This window comes from Zingiber officinale, chromosome 6A (genome assembly GCF_018446385.1).
Source record: "Zingiber officinale cultivar Zhangliang chromosome 6A, Zo_v1.1, whole genome shotgun sequence".
NCBI classification, from domain to species: domain Eukaryota; kingdom Viridiplantae; phylum Streptophyta; class Magnoliopsida; order Zingiberales; family Zingiberaceae; genus Zingiber; species Zingiber officinale.
In genome coordinates, this window is record NC_055997.1 from 52246304 (window position 1) to 52265489 (window position 19186).

Genomic DNA, 19186 nt, shown 5'->3' on the forward strand with positions numbered 1-19186 from the left:
AGAACAGCCCAGGACATCATACCAAATCGGCAGTTTGTAAAAACCTTGATGTCAAAGTTTTTGCCGATACGAGGATACAGTTCCATGCCCTGCACAAGAAAAAAAAATTGTCCACAAACTGTATAAATTGCAGCTACATTGATAGGAAAAATTAGGCTGAAAAGCATTGCCAAGTAATTCATTTGTTCATTATAGAAGGATATTAATACATGAGATACAACTTGCATAATAACAACACATAGCTAGAAAAACTAGCATGAAGAAAGGCACAAACCAAATGGTTGAGCAAAAGGAAGTCCAACAATATCAACAAGAGGTAAGATCCTCATGTGGTTTTAATGGAAATTATTTAAAAGCAAAGAATAACCTATTCCACCTAAGGTTTCCTCTGCCAGGACCTCATATTAGTGAATATACTTCTCCGTGCAAGAAAATTGAACAAGCAGTGTGAGGCAAGTGTTTATTGTATAGCCAGAAATCAAACTTTACTGATAAAAAGAGGAGAATTTCAATTCTGTCAAGATGCTCTTTTCCCAACAACTTAACATGAATGGAGCTTTAGAGATTGAAAAGTTCATGGAACTGCAGAACTAGCTTGAAAAGCTTAAATAGAGACCAGGCAGGAAAGTATTCCAATGCGCCATATTCAAATTGACTTGTGACATCCCAATTCATTGGGTATTCCTTATAATGAAAGCTAGAATGTGGTTGCCGAAATCAAAGACATCATATTCTAAGCCATGTTTAAAGAGTTTTTACATGTATGTGATATTATATAAGATCCCATCATCATAGTAAAAATAATCCTATTGTTGCAACAGAAGTACATGCATATGTGTATTATAGTTGGCAGTGAGACCAAGGATGTGAGAGAATTTTTTTTCCATGACGGTGAATATATGGCAACATTGAATATTGGTGGGCAAGTGTTTTAGATTTCTAAATAAATCATTTCATAAGATTTCACATAATGGAAAAAATACTTGAAGGTTTTTTGTGATTCAGTTGGTTCCACAAGTAGATATGGTTAGAAAATATCCTCTGAACTCTTAAGTCAACATATCTTGGATCACGAACAAACACATATAGAGTAGGCAATGAAACATTTGAAAATAAAATACTAATGAAGTCACAAATAAGGTTATTCATTTGTACCAAACATAAATATTTAACTAATTTTTTTAAGGAAATTGCATTTTCCAATGCAATTTGATCTCATGGTACTCCTTTTACGACTAAAACCCTCAACACCAAAACATGTTATAGCACAATTCCCCATGGAAATATCTAGAGCATTAACTACTAGTCTTGGGTAGTTCTGCTCCCTGGTGTTGGCTAATGATTGAGACTTAACTATTCAGCAAAACAAATCACAGAGTGATTTTCCTGTTTAAGTCTGTGATCAAGAGCATATATTACTTTCTATACTAAAAAAGAAAATGAATGAGGCTACATTGAATTTATGACATTTGACTTTAGCAAATAGACGTGCCTTTTTAATGTTTGTTGAGGATAAACATGCACAGTTAAGAAGCAAAAGAGAATCAATTGGTTAAAGAGACAACCAGAAGAAAGTAAGACTGCTACATATTCTACAAAGTACACTTACATACACAAATATAGTTTAATCTATATGCAGATTGGAGAAATCTCATGTAACCATTAGTACAGAGAATGGAAATGCAAGAATAGAGTGCACCCATGCAAACATAATTGTAATATGTAAAAATAGTGATACATCTGGGAACAAGTAACAGATAAAATCCTTCACTATCAAATATAGCTAATAAAAGTTTAAGCATTGGCACATAACCTGCCATGATTAGGTAACAGTGATTAAAAGTAAGTGCAGGCCGTCTTTGTTTGACTGAAGCTGCATCATCCTAAAGATGATGATGCATGAGCAAATGAAGGTCTTACTGAATGGTTTCAACACTCATCTAATTATCAGAAGAATAAAGTTGACCATATTATCATGTACCTGCTGCAATGGTTTCTCTCCCTGGCCAACTTTAGCACCAGAGGAGTGCACGTCAGGAGCACTAGCTAAACCCAATCTCGACTTATGGAGTAGAACTCTATTTTTCAAATTGTGTATCTATTTATGACCATATCAAAATGAAATATTAATAATTATACTGTCCCAAGTAAAAAAAGGTTATTAGAAAAAATATTTCAAAAGTATTAACCTGTTTGGATCTTCCATCATCCAGCTTTTGCCTTTTAATAGCTTGATTTTCTTGTGCAATTCCAATAGACGTTATATTCTTTGCAGCAACACTACCAGGACACCAGTTATAGATAAAAACATGTCATGGTAATTCATGATAGAATATCTGCAAAATCAAAATCCTTACTTGGTCACATTCTTAGCATTTTTTGAAGGTTGGCCAGAGGACAACTTGCTTTTCTCCTTTAAAACAGATGGTTTTTGAATTGAAACAGTTCTCGTAGCAGTTAAATTCTTTGAACTGCTTAGTGTTGCTACTCCTTTCCTTGCTCTCAAATTAGGAACAAAGGACAGTAATAACCATAGGAAAAGCTAGATTGAAATTTACAGAAGCTCACTTTCAAGTATAACAAAATGCAGAACACTAAGCTTCCCAGAATAAGTGCTGAATAAATTTCTCCCAGGTGATCATACACGACTGCTGGGTTGAAGATTCCAAACCTTCAAAGATAATTCAAGAAGCACTGGTCATAGTTAAAAGTTAGAAGTATGTTAAAATAAAGATAAATACACATGAATTGCCAACCGATGTCAAAAAATGTGCATACATGTAGAGGAAAATAAGAGATGCAACTAGGTGTCTATAAACCACTCATCTAACTCCCTGCAGAGAAACAAAATCCTACGTATGCACAACAATACGAAAAAGTATGAAATTAAACCATTTAATTACATACTTGAGGTATGAGTTAAACATAGGAGATCAACAAATTTAGCAATAACAATGGTAATCATCATGGCGACTTATCATTAATACTAACAAAGATTTCCTTTTTCCCTCCACCCCTTACATCTTCAACTCTAATTAATCCAAATACTTGAGAGTTTATGCACTTTACTAACAATATTCAGTCTTTGTCTGCATGACTTTATGCCTCTGTATATGCTTTGTGAACCTTGATCACAAGATAGGACTTTACCATGTGCTATTAAATTTGGAAAAAGTGGCATACTTGTAGCCGTTTAAGTGATATGCTAGTATATAAAATAAAAAAGATTGCCATTACCTTCAAAACTTACAACAAATAGCAATCAAACCAATCTCCATAGCTTGTGTTTTCCAAAAACAGAAATTGGAAACGAGAAATAAAAAAAACCACAAATTTATGTCGGAAACGAAAATTTGCGGGAGGGAAAGACAGGGAGTTTCACCTCGTCGGATTCCTCCTTCTCCTCCACCTTCTCCTCCTTCTTAGGCTCCTCTGCAGCTGGGGGGCCGCCCGCGCCGCCGCTACCAGGGGCGGCGACCCCGATGGCAGCCACAGAGCCACCGGAGGGCACGGAAGCGAACTTCTCCCGGCCGGCAGTGATGACTTCCGTTATGTCCTTGCCCTTGACTTCCGCGAGGAAGTGGTTGATCCTCTTATCCTCTGCCTCCGCTCCCACTACAAGCAAGAAACAAGGATCACCGAAATGAAACCAAGATAAATATGAGAGGGAAGAGAGTTTGACCTGATTCAAGGATGGATCTGATATCATCGGCGGAGGGGTTGGGGTTGCCGCCGAGGACGACCAGGAGATAAGCCGCCACAATTTTCATCTTCGCTTCGAGATTTGCAGACGACAATGCCGCTGTTGCAAGGTCTCGGACCTCTCGGTGATGAGTGCGTAGAATGAGGTGGGTCGGCTTAATTCCAATTTGTATCTTATCAAAACCCTAGGGTTGGGTCAGCGGAGGGAGGGCAGCGGAATGCAGGAGTAGGGGTGGGAGACGCAGCGGCGGCGGCGGCTAGGGGAAAGTTGGTCTTGGCCTTGGAACCACGGAACGCGTGAGCGGCGGAGTCGTAGGCCAGAGCGGCAGCCTCGGCCGAGTCGAAGGTTCCGAGCCACACCCTGACCTTCTTCCAGGGGTCCCTGATCTCGGCCGCGAACCGCCCCCACGGCCGCTTCCGCACGCCGCGGAACCGCGTCTCCGCTACTGCCGCCGCCGGCTCCACCAGAACTCGGCCTTTCTTCATCTGGCCAACAGATCGACGTAATGAAAAGGAACAAAAGAAGGGGGAAGAGGGAGCGAGAAATGGGATCAAAGGAAGAGGAGTGCTAATTTCGCCATGTCGAATTCTTCAAAATTGGGGAGATAAATTGGCTGGTTGCTTCATCCAAGGCGAGGAGAAACCCAAAAGAAAGGGCGCTAAGAAAGTCCGCCAGAATTTTGGTTCATAGACACCGGTTTTAAAAACCGCGGTTAAAATCAGTGTCTCTTAATGAAAAAAAGGCGCTCATAGACATCGGCTAAAAAAATCGATGTCTATGAGCGAAAATCTGCGCTCATAGACACCGGTTTTTGGAAAAACCGGTGTAAAATACTCAAAGACATCGATTTTTGCTTAAAACTGTTGTTGTTCCACTGATGTCTATGAGCGATTTTGTTGTAGTGAGTTTTACAAAAAATATGAAAAAGTCACACACACTATTTTTTTGTTGTAGAAAGTACCAGATGATTGTACCTAAGTTTTGATCATGAAAAATGATTCAAAGTTAAGTTATCTTGTGATATAATAAGTGTGACTCAGTGTGTAGGAAAGTCTTAGCTTTATTTAGGCAATGAAGTCCTGGCCCAGGGGACTGAACAAAGTCTTAGCAGGACAAGGACTTTGGGTGAAATCCTAGAGTCAAAGACTCTAGGTGAAAATATTAGGGGTCATGGACACTAGGTGGAAGACTGGATAGGTCATGGATCGGATGTTTAGCATGAAGTCCTAAAGTCTCGGACGCTGAGAAAAAGTCCAAACAATCTAGAGGGCCAGTTTAGGAAAAGGTAATTTTTCTTGAGAGGAGTACATGAGGACACATTTCCTGAAGAGGGAATACTAGGCGTCGGTCCGACCTAGAATTTCAGCGAAACTCAAAGTCAAGATTGGACAGTCCGAAGACTGTCAAAACTTGTCATTCTTTAAATATTATTTACCTGGACTAACCATATTTTACAAAAAAAAGAAGTTGGTAGAAAATGCTGCTTAGGACGCTTGGGATGCCTTTGTCAACAAGCAGGGTACCTGGCCAGGCACCCTTGTGGTCCAGGCGCCCGGAGTTACTCTAGGTGCCCGGATAGCCGAAAATTGATCTTCACAGTGAGCTAGAGTGCAATAATTGGCTGACCTACATCATGGTCCTGACACTTGAGGGTGGTCTGGGCGCTCGGTGATAGATTACTTTGGCCAGATCAAGTTTCAAGAAAAGCACACCACATCAACCTATGGGGGAGCCCGGGGGAGATTCCAGGTGCCCGGAGTTGGCTATAAAAGGAAGATTTGACCAACACCTCAAGAACAACATTTCGAACAACTTCCGCTTCTTCGTGCTACTTAGAAAACTACTACTCGATGCTCGAAAGTTGCTCCGATGACAACTACGCTAAACATTTGATTCTCCAAGTCATTGGTATTGTTTACATTTAAAATTACATGTACTTAAGTTGGAATTGTATTTGTGATCTTCTATTTGAATAGTGATTGTCCATCGAAAGTACTCTCACATATGGGCCTTGGAGTAGGAGTCACCATAGGTTTCGAACAAGTAAATCTTAGTATGTTTTTGATTTCTTATGTTTTTTGCTTTCCATTTCTACTATGAGTTATTCTGATTGAACATTTTCCAAAAATTGTGAAAGCTATGATCACTATTCACCCCCTAGTGCAACGTTCCTACAATTGGTATCAGAGTGACGCCACTTCGAATCAGTGAAACCACCATTCAAGAAATTTTTTCGTGGTTTAGTTTTTTAATTTTTCGGAGTCGATCAGAATTGGTATAATTGTCCCTTTCGATCATTCTTTCTCACAATCAATTTTTTTCCTGATGTTGGTGCAACACCACTCGAGTTCTTTAGGATTTTTTATTTTTATATAGCACTGCTAATCCAAGACTATGTCTTGGGATAAGTTTCTATATTTTATTGTGTGGAAGATTTTACTTTTCAAATGGCTTACCAAGAAGGTTATAGCACCGCACGCCGACCACTCTTCTCTAGTGAAGATTTCGGCTACTAGAAAAGCCGAATAGAGTATCATCTCAAAACACAAGCCAAGATGTGGATCATCATCCAAACTAGCTTCGCACTTCCACTCGACGGCACTAGAAAACTAGTATCTTATAAAAATTGGGACCAAAGTGTAATGAAGAAGATTGAAGCCAATGAAAAAACCACCCAGACCCTTCAATGTGGCTTAACTAAAGAGGAATTGAACCGGATCAGCCCATTCAACAGTGCTAAAGAATTATGGGAAAAATTAATCGAGTTGCACGAGGGCACCTCTGACAATGAGGTAAGCAAATTGGACCTAATATTGAATAATTTATATAATATTAAAAATAAAGGATGATGAGTCAGCAAGTTAATTCCATGCTTAGATCTAAGACCTACTTAACGAGCTCCATGCGATTGGACAAAAAGTAGAAAATTACGATGTCATCAGGTATGCCCTTAACTCTTTTCCAAGAAATACCTTGTAGGAATTGATGGTAGATGCTTACAAGGTATCTAAGGACCTTTCTTTAATTAGACTAGATGAGATATTTTCATAATTTAAACTTCATGAACAGACTAATGCACATCTGGTCGAGAAAGGTATTGCATTAATTGTAGGTACAAGCAAGATAAAGGAGTCTAGGAACAAGCACCGAACTAAACTCGAGTCCGAAGATGAATTGGACTCAGAAGATGACGATGAATTCACTGTGGAGCTCGTTAACCTAGTACGAAAATTATACAAGAAAAAGAAGGGCTTCACAAAATTCAAGATCAAGAAGGTAATCCAGTCAAAGACAATCCAACCAAGTCCAACCACAAAGGCAAAGTATGAAGTCATCTGCTATGGCTACAACAAGAAGGGACATATCAAGGCAAATTGTCCAAATCAAAAGGAAATGAAGAAGCTACGGAAGAAGAAGGTGCTATAAGCTACGTGGGATGAATCTTCATAGGAAGACTTGGACAAAGATCTCGAATAGACAAGCTTCCTCACACTTTCAGCATGAGAACAAGTCATTGAATTTGAGTCCGAGACAGAATCAGAAGCTGAGTCTGAGGGAAGCCACGGATTTGTAACCTATTCAGAAGGTTCCCAATCCACTATAAGTATCCCTTTAGTCAGATCCCATAATTTAATTTTCTACTTGTCTAGAAAATTAGCTAAATCCAACCTCTGAGTCAAGTCACTCCAAGAGGAGGTCAAAGTCCTCAAGGAAGTGAATAAACTCAAGCTCCTTGACTGAACTGTTCAAGCTGGAACTTCAACTCAAGTCTAACAACTTGAGGAAGAAAATTCTAACTTGAACAAGTCAAGTCAAGGAACTCAGAGACTCGTTGGAATAATTCACTTTGGGTTCCAAGAACCTTCACCTAATTCTTAGGAAACAAAGGTTTGTATATAATAGATATGAACTTGGATATAAGGTTAAACATTAATTTAAATCTTACCTGTCTCTTATTAATCGAACAAGTAGAAAAGTAGTCCAAGCATGGGTCCCCAAGTCTAACTTGATTAATTAAGTTGAACTTGATCAATATTGGATCCCCAAGGATCAAATTTATTACCCTGATAGATCTTATCAAGGTTATAATCCAAGGGAAGCCAGTAGAATGACCATCTTCATTACTAGATAAATTTATTTGATGTTTGCCTTACTACTTTTCTTACACATGCTTAGATTAGGATAGATAAGGACTGAAGCTTGATTGACACTTGTTTAGTTTGACCAAGGGTTCTCAAAAATAAAATTAAATATTTAATTTCTTTAAATAAGTTTATCTAGAAGTAGTTGTTGCTTCAATATCCAAGAAGGCCTAGTGCATCGCCACAGCCTAGAAGCTAATTATTTAAATAAATGTTTAATTAACTAATTGGTAAACCTTAATCTAACTCAAATATAAATCATTCCTTATATTTTAATCTAAATTGAAGATTAAAATTAACCATCTCACAAAATAGATAAGGTTCACTGATTGATAATCTAGAAAAGAGTGAGATGGATTTTGATTAAAATAAAAATTAGTCAAACTCAAATCAACCTTAATCTAAATAAAATCATAGTAAATTTAAATCAAATTTAACTCAAATCAACCTTAATCTAACTAAAATCAAAGTAAATTTAAAGCAAACTAACTGAATCCAAATTTAACTCAAATCAACCTTAATGTAACTAAAATCAAATTAAATTTAAATCAAACTACCTTAAATCAAATCTATCTAAAATCAAATTTAAATAAAATTAACCTTAAATCAAATCTAACTAAATATAAATCAAATTTGCCAATTAATAAAATTAAACTAAAATCAAATCTAATCAAATATAATTAAACTTAACTTAAAGTCAATTAACCATTTCACAATCACCCATAGGTATAGCATGATTGACATCTAGATTGGGTGAGACAGAAAATTAAGGGAATTCAATCAATCTATCTTATAATCCATCAAAATTGGATCCAAATTAAATACTTTATGTGTAGAATATAATGATTTGGACCCATGGATATTCGATAATGGATTCTCCAAACACATGACTGGAGATTGATTGAAGTTCACCAAGAAAAAACTCAAGAATTTAGGGTTAGTTGTGTTTGGCAACGATGAAAAACTTAAGGTAATTTGAACAGGTAATATCAAACTGAGTTCCGATTTCATTATTCGAAAAGACTTGTTAGTTGACAAATTTAATTTTAACTTAGTTAGCATAAGTCAACTATGTGATTCTGGATACTTAGTAATGCTTTCTAACCTTAAATGTTTAATTAAAAATATTGAAAACCCTGAAATTATACTTATGGGAATTAGAAAAAATAATATTTATACAATTAACCTACCTACCTCTTGACTAAAGTGTCATTTGACACAACAAAAAGAGACTAAATTATGGCATAGAAGACTGGGTCACACTCACAAAAATTAGTCAAAATAACTTAGTTAGAGGTCTACCTAAATTAAAATATTTAGAAAATATAATTTGTAATGCTTATCAACAAGGTAAACAAACTAAGTCAACCCACAAACTAGCAAATCTAAATCAAACCGACTCAATACTTGAGCTGCTTCACTTAAACCTATTTGATTTACACGGAGCCAAGTCACTAAGCAGAAACCAATATTGCTTAGTTATAATTGATGATTACTCAAGATTTACTTGGGTAAAATTTCTAAAAACCAAAAATGAAACTTTTGAAATCTTTAACAATTTTTGTAAATTAATAGAAAATTAAAAAGATACAAAATTAAAAGAATAAGAATTGATTAGGGGGGATTCAAAAATCATAGGTTTACCAATTTTTGTCAAACTAATATATCTAATCATGAATTTTCATGTCCTAGGACTACCCAACAAAATGTTCTAGTAGAACAAAAAAATAGAACATTACAAGAAGCTACTAGAACTATGTTAAATGAATATAACCTAAGTAACCAATTTTGGACTGAAGCAATAAATATAGCATGTTATATTCTAAATAGAATATTTATCAAAAACTTTTACAATAAAACCCCCTATGAAATATATTACAATAAAATGCCCAATCTAAATTATCTAAAAATGTTTGGATGCAAAGTACATATTTTAAACATTAAGGATTATTTAGGAAAGTTTACTTCAAATATACAACTAGCATCTTTTTAGGCTATTCAACAACCAGTAGGGCCTATAAAGTATATAATAAGCATACCCTAAAAGTTGAAGAAACAAAAAATGTAATATTTAATGAAATAAATAATTTACCTAACTTAATCAATGAAAATAATAACTAGAGTACAAGAAAGATAGAAGATGAATAAGATAGTAAAATTAGACATAAAACAAGTGAATCAAAAGAATCAATTGTTGACCCTAACATAAGATCATCAAGGATAAGATCTAATCACTCATCTGACCAAATTTTAGGTGATCCAGCCCTAAGAATTCAAACTCAATCAACATATAGAAAAAAAAGTTAAATAGCTCTTATTTCCAAAATTGAACCTAAAACTATAGAAAATGCCCTACCTAACCCAGATTGGATAATTGCGATGCAAGAGAAACTAGCTCAATTTAAAAGAAACAAGTGTTGGTACTAGTGCCTAAACCCACAATAAATCTATAATTGATACTAAGTGGGCCTCTAGAAATAAACTAGATGATAAAGGTAAAAAAGTTAGAAATAAAACTAGACTAGAGAAAAGGGGTTTAGCCAAGTAGAAGGATTAGATTATGATGAAACCTATGCACCAATAGCCAGACTTGAGTCCATCAAGATGTTGCTAGCCTATGCAGCACATAAAAGATTTAACTTATACCAAATAGATGTAAAGTCCTCATTCCTCAATTGGTACATAATTTTTGGCTTAAGCAATACTAAATTTTTAAAAGAATTTATTAAATTAATAGAAAATAAATTTGAAATGAGGCTAGTAGAAGAACTTAATTTTTTTCTTAGATTTACAAATAAAATAAACAAAAGAGGGAATTTATGTTTTTCAAATGAAATATGCTATATAGTTAATTAAAAAGTTTGGAATGGAAACTTTTTAATTGACTTTACATGGTTGGGCTTAGGATAAGAATCAATTACTTACCCCTCAAAATTAAAAGCACTCACTTAAAGATTTTTTTTAAGCATTAAGGGGGAGATTAAAATTTTTTAAATAATTTATTTTCTCTTTTTTTAAGATTTATTTTGATACATGAGAAATAATAGAAGTTAAGTTAAATGAAGTACTTAACTAAGAATATTAAAATCTTTTAAAGCTAAAGCTTAGTACTTAGCTAAGTTTAGTTTTTAGTTTTTAGAAAAATCTTAAAATCTTTTTAAGCTAAAGCTAAGTACTTAACTAAGTTTAGTTTTTATAAAAATCTTAAAAAAAATTTAAGCTAAAGCTAAGTACTTAACTAAGTTTAGTTTTTATAAAAATCTTTTTAAAGCTAATTACTAATAATCTTTTTAAGCTACGTTTTTTTTTTATAAAAACCTTTTTAAAGCTAAGTACTTAACTATGTTTAGTTTTTATAAAAATATTTTTAAAGCTAAGTACTAAAAATCTTAAAATCTTTTTAAAGCCAAGTACTTAACTAAGTTTAGTTTTTATAAAAATCTTTTTAAAGCTAAGTACTAAAAATAATTTTAAGCTAAATTTTTATAAAAATATTTTTAAAGCTAAGTACTTAACTAAGTTTAGTTTTTATAAAAATATTTTTAAAGCTAAGTACTAAAAATCTTTTTAAAACTAAGTATAAAAATATTTTTAAAAGCTAAGTACTTAACTAAGTTTTAAAGCTAAGTTTTTATATATATTTTTAAAGTTAAGTATTTAACTAAGTCTTTATAAGAAATCTTTTTTTAAAAAGCTTAGTATTTAACAAAGTTTCTCTAAATCTAAGTATGTAGCTAAGTCATTGATTATGGAAAAAGCTAAAGAAATGCTATGGTTCAGGGGAGTTTTTGAACTCTTTAAAGAATTCTTAGTTCCATTTGAAAACTTAGAGACTTAGTGTTTGAAAAAAGTTATCTACTTGTAAGAATATTTACTTAGCTTTACTTGATTTTAATTGTTTTAACTTAACTTTGAATTGTGTTGCCATAATCAAAAAGGGGAAGAATGTTGGTGCAGAAAACACCAGATGATCGAACCTAAGTTTTGATCATGGCAAAGGATTCAAAGTTAAGTTGTCTTGTGATCTAACAAGTGTGGATGATTGTGTAGGAAATTCCTAATTAAGGCTAGGAAGGTGGAAAGTCCTAGCTGTGGTTAGGCAATGAAGTCCTAGTCTGAGGGATTGGGTAAAGTCTTGGCAGGTCGAGGACTTTGGGTGAAATCTTAAAGTCAAGAACTCTAAGTGAAAATCCTGAGGTTCACAGACACCATGTGGAACACTAGATAGTTTATGGATTGGGCATTCAGCATGAAGTCCTGAGGTCTTGGACACTGAGCAAAAGTCCAGACAGTCTGGAGGACTGATCTGGAAAAAGGTAATTTCTCCTAAGAGGAGTAGGTGAGGATGCATTCCCTAAAGAGGGAATAGTAGGCGTCGGTCCGACCTAAAGTTTCAGTGAAACTCAAAGTCAGGACCGAACAATTTGAAAACTGTCAAAACTTGTCATTCTTTAAATATTATTTGCCTAGACTAACCTTATTTTTTTAAAACAAAAGTTGGCAGAAAATGATAGTCCGAGCGCCCGGAGTTCAGATGCATAGAACGAGTCCGGGTGCCAAGAGTTTGGGTTCTCAGAGTCCCGGTGCTCTGAGCTACTCTGGGCACCCGGGATGCCTTCATCGATAGGTAGGGTGCCTGACCAGGCGCCCTCGTGATCTGGCACCCGAAGTTACTCCAGGCACCAGGACGGCCAAAAATTGATCTTCATAGCGAGCTAGAGCATGATGATTGATGGACCTACATCATGGTTTGGGAGCCCAAGGATGGTCTGGGTACCTGGAGATGGATTACTTCAGTTGTATCAGGTTTTAATGTGAGCACGCCACCTCAACACTATGGGGGAGTCCTGGGGAGGTTCCAGGTGCCAAAGTGGGCTATAAAAGGAGAATTCAACCAACACCTCAAGATCAACATTCTGAACAATTTTTGCTTCATCATGCTACTCAGTAAACACCTCCTCGTTGCCCGAAACTACTCCGATGATGATTGCGCTAAAGATTTTATTCTCCAAATTGTTGGTATTGTTTACATTTCAAATTACATGTACTTAAGTTGAAATTGTGTTTGTAATCTTTTGTTTGAGTAGTGATTGCCCATCAAAAGCACTCTCACGTGCCGACCTTAATGTAGGAGTCGCCATAGGTTTTGAACCAAGTAAATCTTGATGCATTTTCGATTGCTTGTGTTTTTACTTTCCATTTCCACTTCGAGTTATTCTGATCAAACGTTTTTTGAAAATTATGAAACTGTAAGCGCTATTCACTCCCCCTCTAGTGCAACAATCCTACACTATTCACCCCCATCTAGTATGTTTTTCGATCCTTCAATTGGTATCAGAGTGATATCACTCTGAATTGGTGAAACCATCCTAAGAACATTTTTTTTTGATTTTTTATAATTAAGCAGAATCGGTGCAATCACCCCTTCTGATATTTTTTTCGTTTGAATTTTTTTGTAGTCAAAATTGGTGCAACACCACTCGAGCTAATTTACTTTTCTTATTTTCCCACACTACTAAATGCAAGACCAAGTCTTGGAAATTTTAGTTTTTGTGTGTTTACAAGATTTTAAATGACCCATCAAGAAAGCTACAACACCGCACACCTGTCTCTTTTCTTCGACGATGACTTTGGCTAGTGGAAGGGTTGGAGTACCATCTGAAGACTTAGGTGGAAATATGGATCATAATCTAAACAAGATTCACATTTCTTACCAAGACAGAATACCCATCCCCTGCAATAAGTGGGTCGCACCAACAAAGCATAAGATCGAGGCCGATGCCAAGGCAACTCAGACACTCTAGTGCAGCCTAACCAAAGAAGAACTAAACTAGGCTAGTCCTTTCAACAATGCCAAGGACCTTTGGGAGAATTTGATTGTGTTACATGAAGGCACCTCCAATACAAAAGTAACGAAAATAGATTTAATTTTAAATAAATTATAAAACATAAAAATATAGGAAGGAGAAATAGTAAGATAACTTCACGCTCGAATTCAAGATCTCCATAGCAGTCTTCCTGTGATCAGTTAAAAAGTGGAGAATCGCAACATTATGAGGTTTTCCCTAAATGCTTTTCCAATGAATACTTTGTGGGCATCTATAGTAGATGCTTATACTGTCACGCCCCAAGTAGTCCCTGCTAGAGGAAATTTCGACAGCATCTCCCCTGTACGGGTGACAATATGAATCCAGAATACATATATCCATACATCGGCCCACACGGCCGGAACAATACTATACAAATAATAATCAAACCACGCAGTTTATATCAACATTCCACACAATTTAATATGAACAATCCACGTAGTTTATATCAAAAGAAAAGATGATATAGAAATCATCGCAGATATATGTATAACATCCTACTCCACTACAACGAAGAAAACGAAATCCACGAAGTAAAGAAAATATCCGCAGCGGAAAACAAAAGTATCAAACCCAAAGGTTCGACATAAAGTCCACAATACAAAACCCACATTACCGGTATATACATAGAGGCGAAAACAGAATTCGACAACTAGAAATCCTCGCGACAAGGGGGCTAGCGACTGGAATATCTCCCGACGGCATCAACCTGAAAGGTAGTAATATAACGGTGTGAGTCCAAAGAACTCAGCAGGCAATCCAATAGATATGTGCAGCAATATATAACTACCAGCAACAATCCTACAGTACAGTATCCTAACAGTATAACATATAGTACAGTATCCTAACAGTATAACAGGTATGCATAACTGAATCAACTGCAGTAACCAACAATAAGCATGTAATACAGTCTACTGCAAGAATAATAAGAAATGCGTAACTGAAATAAACTGTACTCACCTGCGAGGCTTGTATAACTGACTGTGAACATACACAGATAAAAATAGTCAGAGCAAAAGCATATAACCTGTATGCATGTCAATCATATGTAATCACCAGAATGCATCAACCACAAATAATACAATCTGTGCATATGATGCAAATGATATGTCCTGGTCACCCCTATTACCAGTCAGCCATCTCACACACAATGGTGAGACCGAGTGGGTAGGGCTGTGACAACCGTGCACTCTGCCATCACTACCCCTGATGAGTGACCGAGTGGACGGGATGCTGTCGGAGTACACCTATCCTCCTACCTCACACATAGTGAGGGAGCGCAATGCTCTCATCTCCCGGTACACAATGACGGGGAGGGACCCTGGCGTGCTACCACACTCCTGTCATGCTACCCATGAGCGTCCTAGCGGAGCACCACCGGGCAACCTACCATACACCCTGAGTGTTGTGCCACTACCCATGCAGTGGTCACGTGTGCAGAGGTCCATGTAGCCAGTCGACGAGCTCAAAATTAATGGAGTCGTCAATCGCCCAGCATGCAAACATACGATATGGTGCATGCAGCTACAGCATGTCATACCTGAACATATCCTCCTCCATATGTGTAGGTGCCAAAAAGATAAACACATATATAATAAGGATAATAAACAACATGAATCCAACATCACATATCCAACATATCTGTCAACTAATCCAATATAGAGGGAAACACAATAAATACCTCTATCTCTGTGAACACAGATAAACATAGCCAGAAAGAAAAACATTCTAGACTAAGGTATAGCAGCTATCAGTAGAAGCATATATCAGGTATCAACTAAACTAACCAGGGAAGTACTAACTACCAACACTAGTAAGTATATATAAACTGCACATATCATAAGACACTATCAAGAGATAAGTCAAAGGGTACCCGCCTCAAATAGAAGGTACTATCAATCCAATCCGAAGTCGAGACGCCCGTCTTGAATCAGAGTCCTGCGTCAAACAACATATATATATATATATTTTATTTAGCTAAATCCAAAAGAATAGCTAAATAAAATCCCTAAAACTAAATTAGGGCAAAACCCTAATCGACACAACCTCAATCTACCTAATTAATCTAATGGTTAATTAGGATTAGTTACCTAATCCCTAATCACCGATTAGATTAGAAATCTAATACCTAAATTAAATCCAATAGTCGATTAGGGTTTATTGTCTTAACCCTAATCATTCCATTAGATTAATCTAAGCAATTAGATCTAATCACAATCAACTACTAATTACAACCTTAAATCTAAAGCATGATCCACCACATGTTCCAATCAAATCCAACCACACATAAACCTAATTCATCAATACATGAAACAATTACCCTAGTCATACCTCAATCCAGCTGTTGTTGATTGCTGGACCCAGAGAAGCTAATGGTTGAAGTGTTGTCGGAACCAAGAACAACTCCACAGCAAGAACCTCACCTCACCTCACCTCATTGGAATCAATCAGATCAAGCAATGAGTCAAGCAAGAAGATCATCCCAAGGATAAAGAATCTATCGAAGTCACTGAATCCACATAATTCCCAATGTTACCTCACTTGATCGGATCAAGATGAGGAGATCACAGATCAACCAAGCATTCTAAATTCAAATGACAACCTAATTCCTAAAACCAAACCTTACCTTCAATCGGTTGTCTCCCGTAGAAGTCGCCCAATCCGATCTAACTTGAGGAGACACGGATTGTTCTATGAACAGCTCAAGAAGAAAGAGTGAAGGGTCAATCGGCTGGAGACAATGCACATCAAGCCCTCCATCGTGCCCTAGCCACCTAGCCGTCGTCGCTTGTGCGCAAGAACCGGCCGAGGAAACGATTGCTCCTCGGTGGCGTCGCCCGCTCCAATCCGAGATGGATCGCACTGTAAGTAGCACAATGAGAGCTAAGGGGAGGACGATCAGTTGGGAGACGACACGAATCAAGCCTCCGTCGTGCCCTAGGTACCGTGCCGTCGACGTCCGACCGCCGAATCCACCGAACGACAACCCCTCGGCCGAAGATGACCTGAAGCCTGCTGGTTCCCATCGAGCTCCGGTGACGTGTTCCTCCAACCTCGGCGTCGATTTGTCCATGAGAGGGGTAGCGAGAAGAAGAAGAGGGAAAGAAGGAGATCGGCTTCGAGCAGAGGGGAGATCGGGGAAAGGAGAGGAAGAAAGGTTTCAGATCAGTGCTAGTTTGGGGATTTCGGTGTTTGGGAAATAATAAGTATAAATAAAGGAAAAGAATTTATAATTAAAAACTTTTCCTCACTTAAATGGGTATCCCAAACAGGCTTTATCCGCACCCGCCGATCGATCTCCTCAAAACCTTCCGTTCGAGATCCGAAAAATTCCCAGAAAATTTCTAAAAATTCTGAAAAAATTCTATAAGGTTATTTCTCAAATAATCCTATTATTTAAATTTTTTGATATCTCACATATAAAGTTTCTAAGGATCTTTTAATTCTTAAATTAGATGAATTATTTTTCAAATTTGAACTTCATGAACAAACTAATGATACTCCAGCCGAAAGAGGTATTGCGTTGCTTGTAGGAAAACTCACAAACAAGAAGTCAAAGCCCAAGTACCAACCCAAACCCGAATTCGAAGATGAATTAGATTTTGAAGAGATGATGACGAGATCACCATCAAACTGGTTAATTTAATTTAGAAATTATACAAAAATAAGAAAGGATTGACCAAACACAAGATCAAGAAGGTGATCCAAATAAATTCCAAAGGGAGTTAGTTAGAACCAAATCAGACTCAAAAAGGCAAGTTAGAAGTGATATGTTATAGTTGTAACAAAAAAGGACACTTCAAGTTGGCATGTCTAAACCTAAAAGAAGAAAAGATGCAAAGGAGAAAGAAGGTTCTGAAGGCAATATGGGACGAATCCTTATCAGAAGATTTAGAAGAATAAGAACAAGCTCAAGCAAACTTCCTTGCGTTACAAGCATGGGAACAAGTGGTCAAAACCAAGTCCAAGTTTGAAACTGGATCAGAATCTAAACCTGAGTCCAAGAGAAGTCACGAATCTATATCCATTTTAGACAATCCAAATAATGAGGTACACTCTCCTACAGTAGAACATTTATAAAATTTAATTAATTGTCTAATGTGAAAGGTAACCAAATCTAATGTCTGGGTCAAGTCACTTCAAAAAGAGGTAACAACCCTTATGAAAATGACCAACCTATGTTCCTTGACTGATCAAGTTCAGAGTGGAACTTGAACTCAAATCCAACAACTTGAGAAAGAAAATTCCACTCTAAAAAATCAAATCAAAGAACTCAAGGATATATTAGAATGGTTCATTACGAGTTCCAAAAATTTGGATATGATTCATAGAAAATAAAGAGTCATATGCAATCGATCTAGACTAGGATATAAGTCTATGGCCCAGTTCAAATCATATTTTTCAATAGTAAATAGAAAGGGAAACTAAGTTCTAGCATGGGTCCCTAAGTCAAGCTTCATTAATCAAGTTGAACCAAACCACTATTGGATTCCCAATTCACTACCTATATAGACCATTTGAGGTTTTAACCCAGGGGAAGCTAATAGAAAAACTATTTTTGTGATTAGATAAACTTGATTGATTGATTGATTTGTGTTTTTTCATATACATGCTTAGTTTATTATCTTCTTAATGTAGAATGGTTACATAAGAACTTAGGCTTGATTGAGACTTGCTTAACCTAGTACCAGTATGAGGCGAGATGATAATATATTAGGAAAGCTTGGTTTAGGAGTCAAGTAGGATAAGGTGTATCCTACTTAATCTACTTAGGTAAATAGAACTAACTGTAGCTACCTTACCACATTCAAGACTAGTTAGACCAAGTTTTTTCAATAGGAAAGTTAAATATACAATTTATTTAAAAGGTTTTGTCTAGAAGTGACCATTGTTCCGATATCTAAGAAGGTCCTTGTGTCTTGCTATATCTTGGAAGCTAATTTTTGAAATGTATATTTAATTGACTGATGATTAAACTTAAATCTAACTCAAATGTCAATCAATCCTTAGATTTTAAATTAAATTAACAAACATAAAATAATCATCTCACAAAACCTATAAGGTTCCCTAGTTGAAAATCTACAAAAAGGTGAGATGGATTTAGGTTAAATTGAGATTTAGTCAAACTTAACCTAAATTAAATCAAACATTAATCAAAATCAAACTTTAAGGAAACTCAAACTTTAATCAAACTCTAACTTAAATTAAATCAAACTTAAACTTAAATTAATCAAACTCATACATAAATTAATCAAACTCAAACTTTAACTAATCAAATTAACCTAATATTACTTAATTAAATTAAACATCAATTAAACTCAATACAACCCAAATCAATTAAACCAATACAAGCCAAATAAAATTAAACATTAATTAACTTAATAAAATTAAAAATTAATTAATTTAAGAAAATTAAACATTAATTAACTAATATAATTAAACATAAAATAACCTAAATTAAACCAAAATCTAAT

The 19186-nt window shown here is 35.9% G+C and overlaps 2 protein-coding genes and 1 long non-coding RNA gene across 3 annotated transcripts; all 3 read right to left on the reverse strand.

The window, feature by feature from the left end:
* Positions 1–2041: 2041 nt before the first annotated feature.
* On the reverse strand, positions 2042–2483 carry LOC121993941. The gene is made up of 3 exons (XR_006115502.1): positions 2358–2483; positions 2190–2280; positions 2042–2098 (listed from the first exon to the last, which is right to left on the reverse strand). It is a non-coding gene; the product is annotated as an uncharacterized LOC121993941 (long non-coding RNA).
* An 851-nt stretch (positions 2484–3334) lies between these two features.
* LOC121994798 (60S acidic ribosomal protein P2B-like) lies at positions 3335–3984 on the reverse strand. Its single transcript, XM_042548715.1, has 2 exons — positions 3683–3984; positions 3335–3615 (listed from the first exon to the last, which is right to left on the reverse strand). The coding sequence occupies exons 1-2, from the start codon at positions 3768–3770 to the stop codon at positions 3335–3337; spliced, it is 369 nt and encodes a 122-aa protein (XP_042404649.1). The 5' UTR covers positions 3771–3984.
* LOC121994799 (ethylene-responsive transcription factor 3-like) lies at positions 3880–4188 on the reverse strand. Its single transcript, XM_042548716.1, has one exon. The coding sequence runs from the start codon at positions 4186–4188 to the stop codon at positions 3880–3882; it is 309 nt and encodes a 102-aa protein (XP_042404650.1).
* Positions 4189–19186: the final 14998 nt, after the last annotated feature.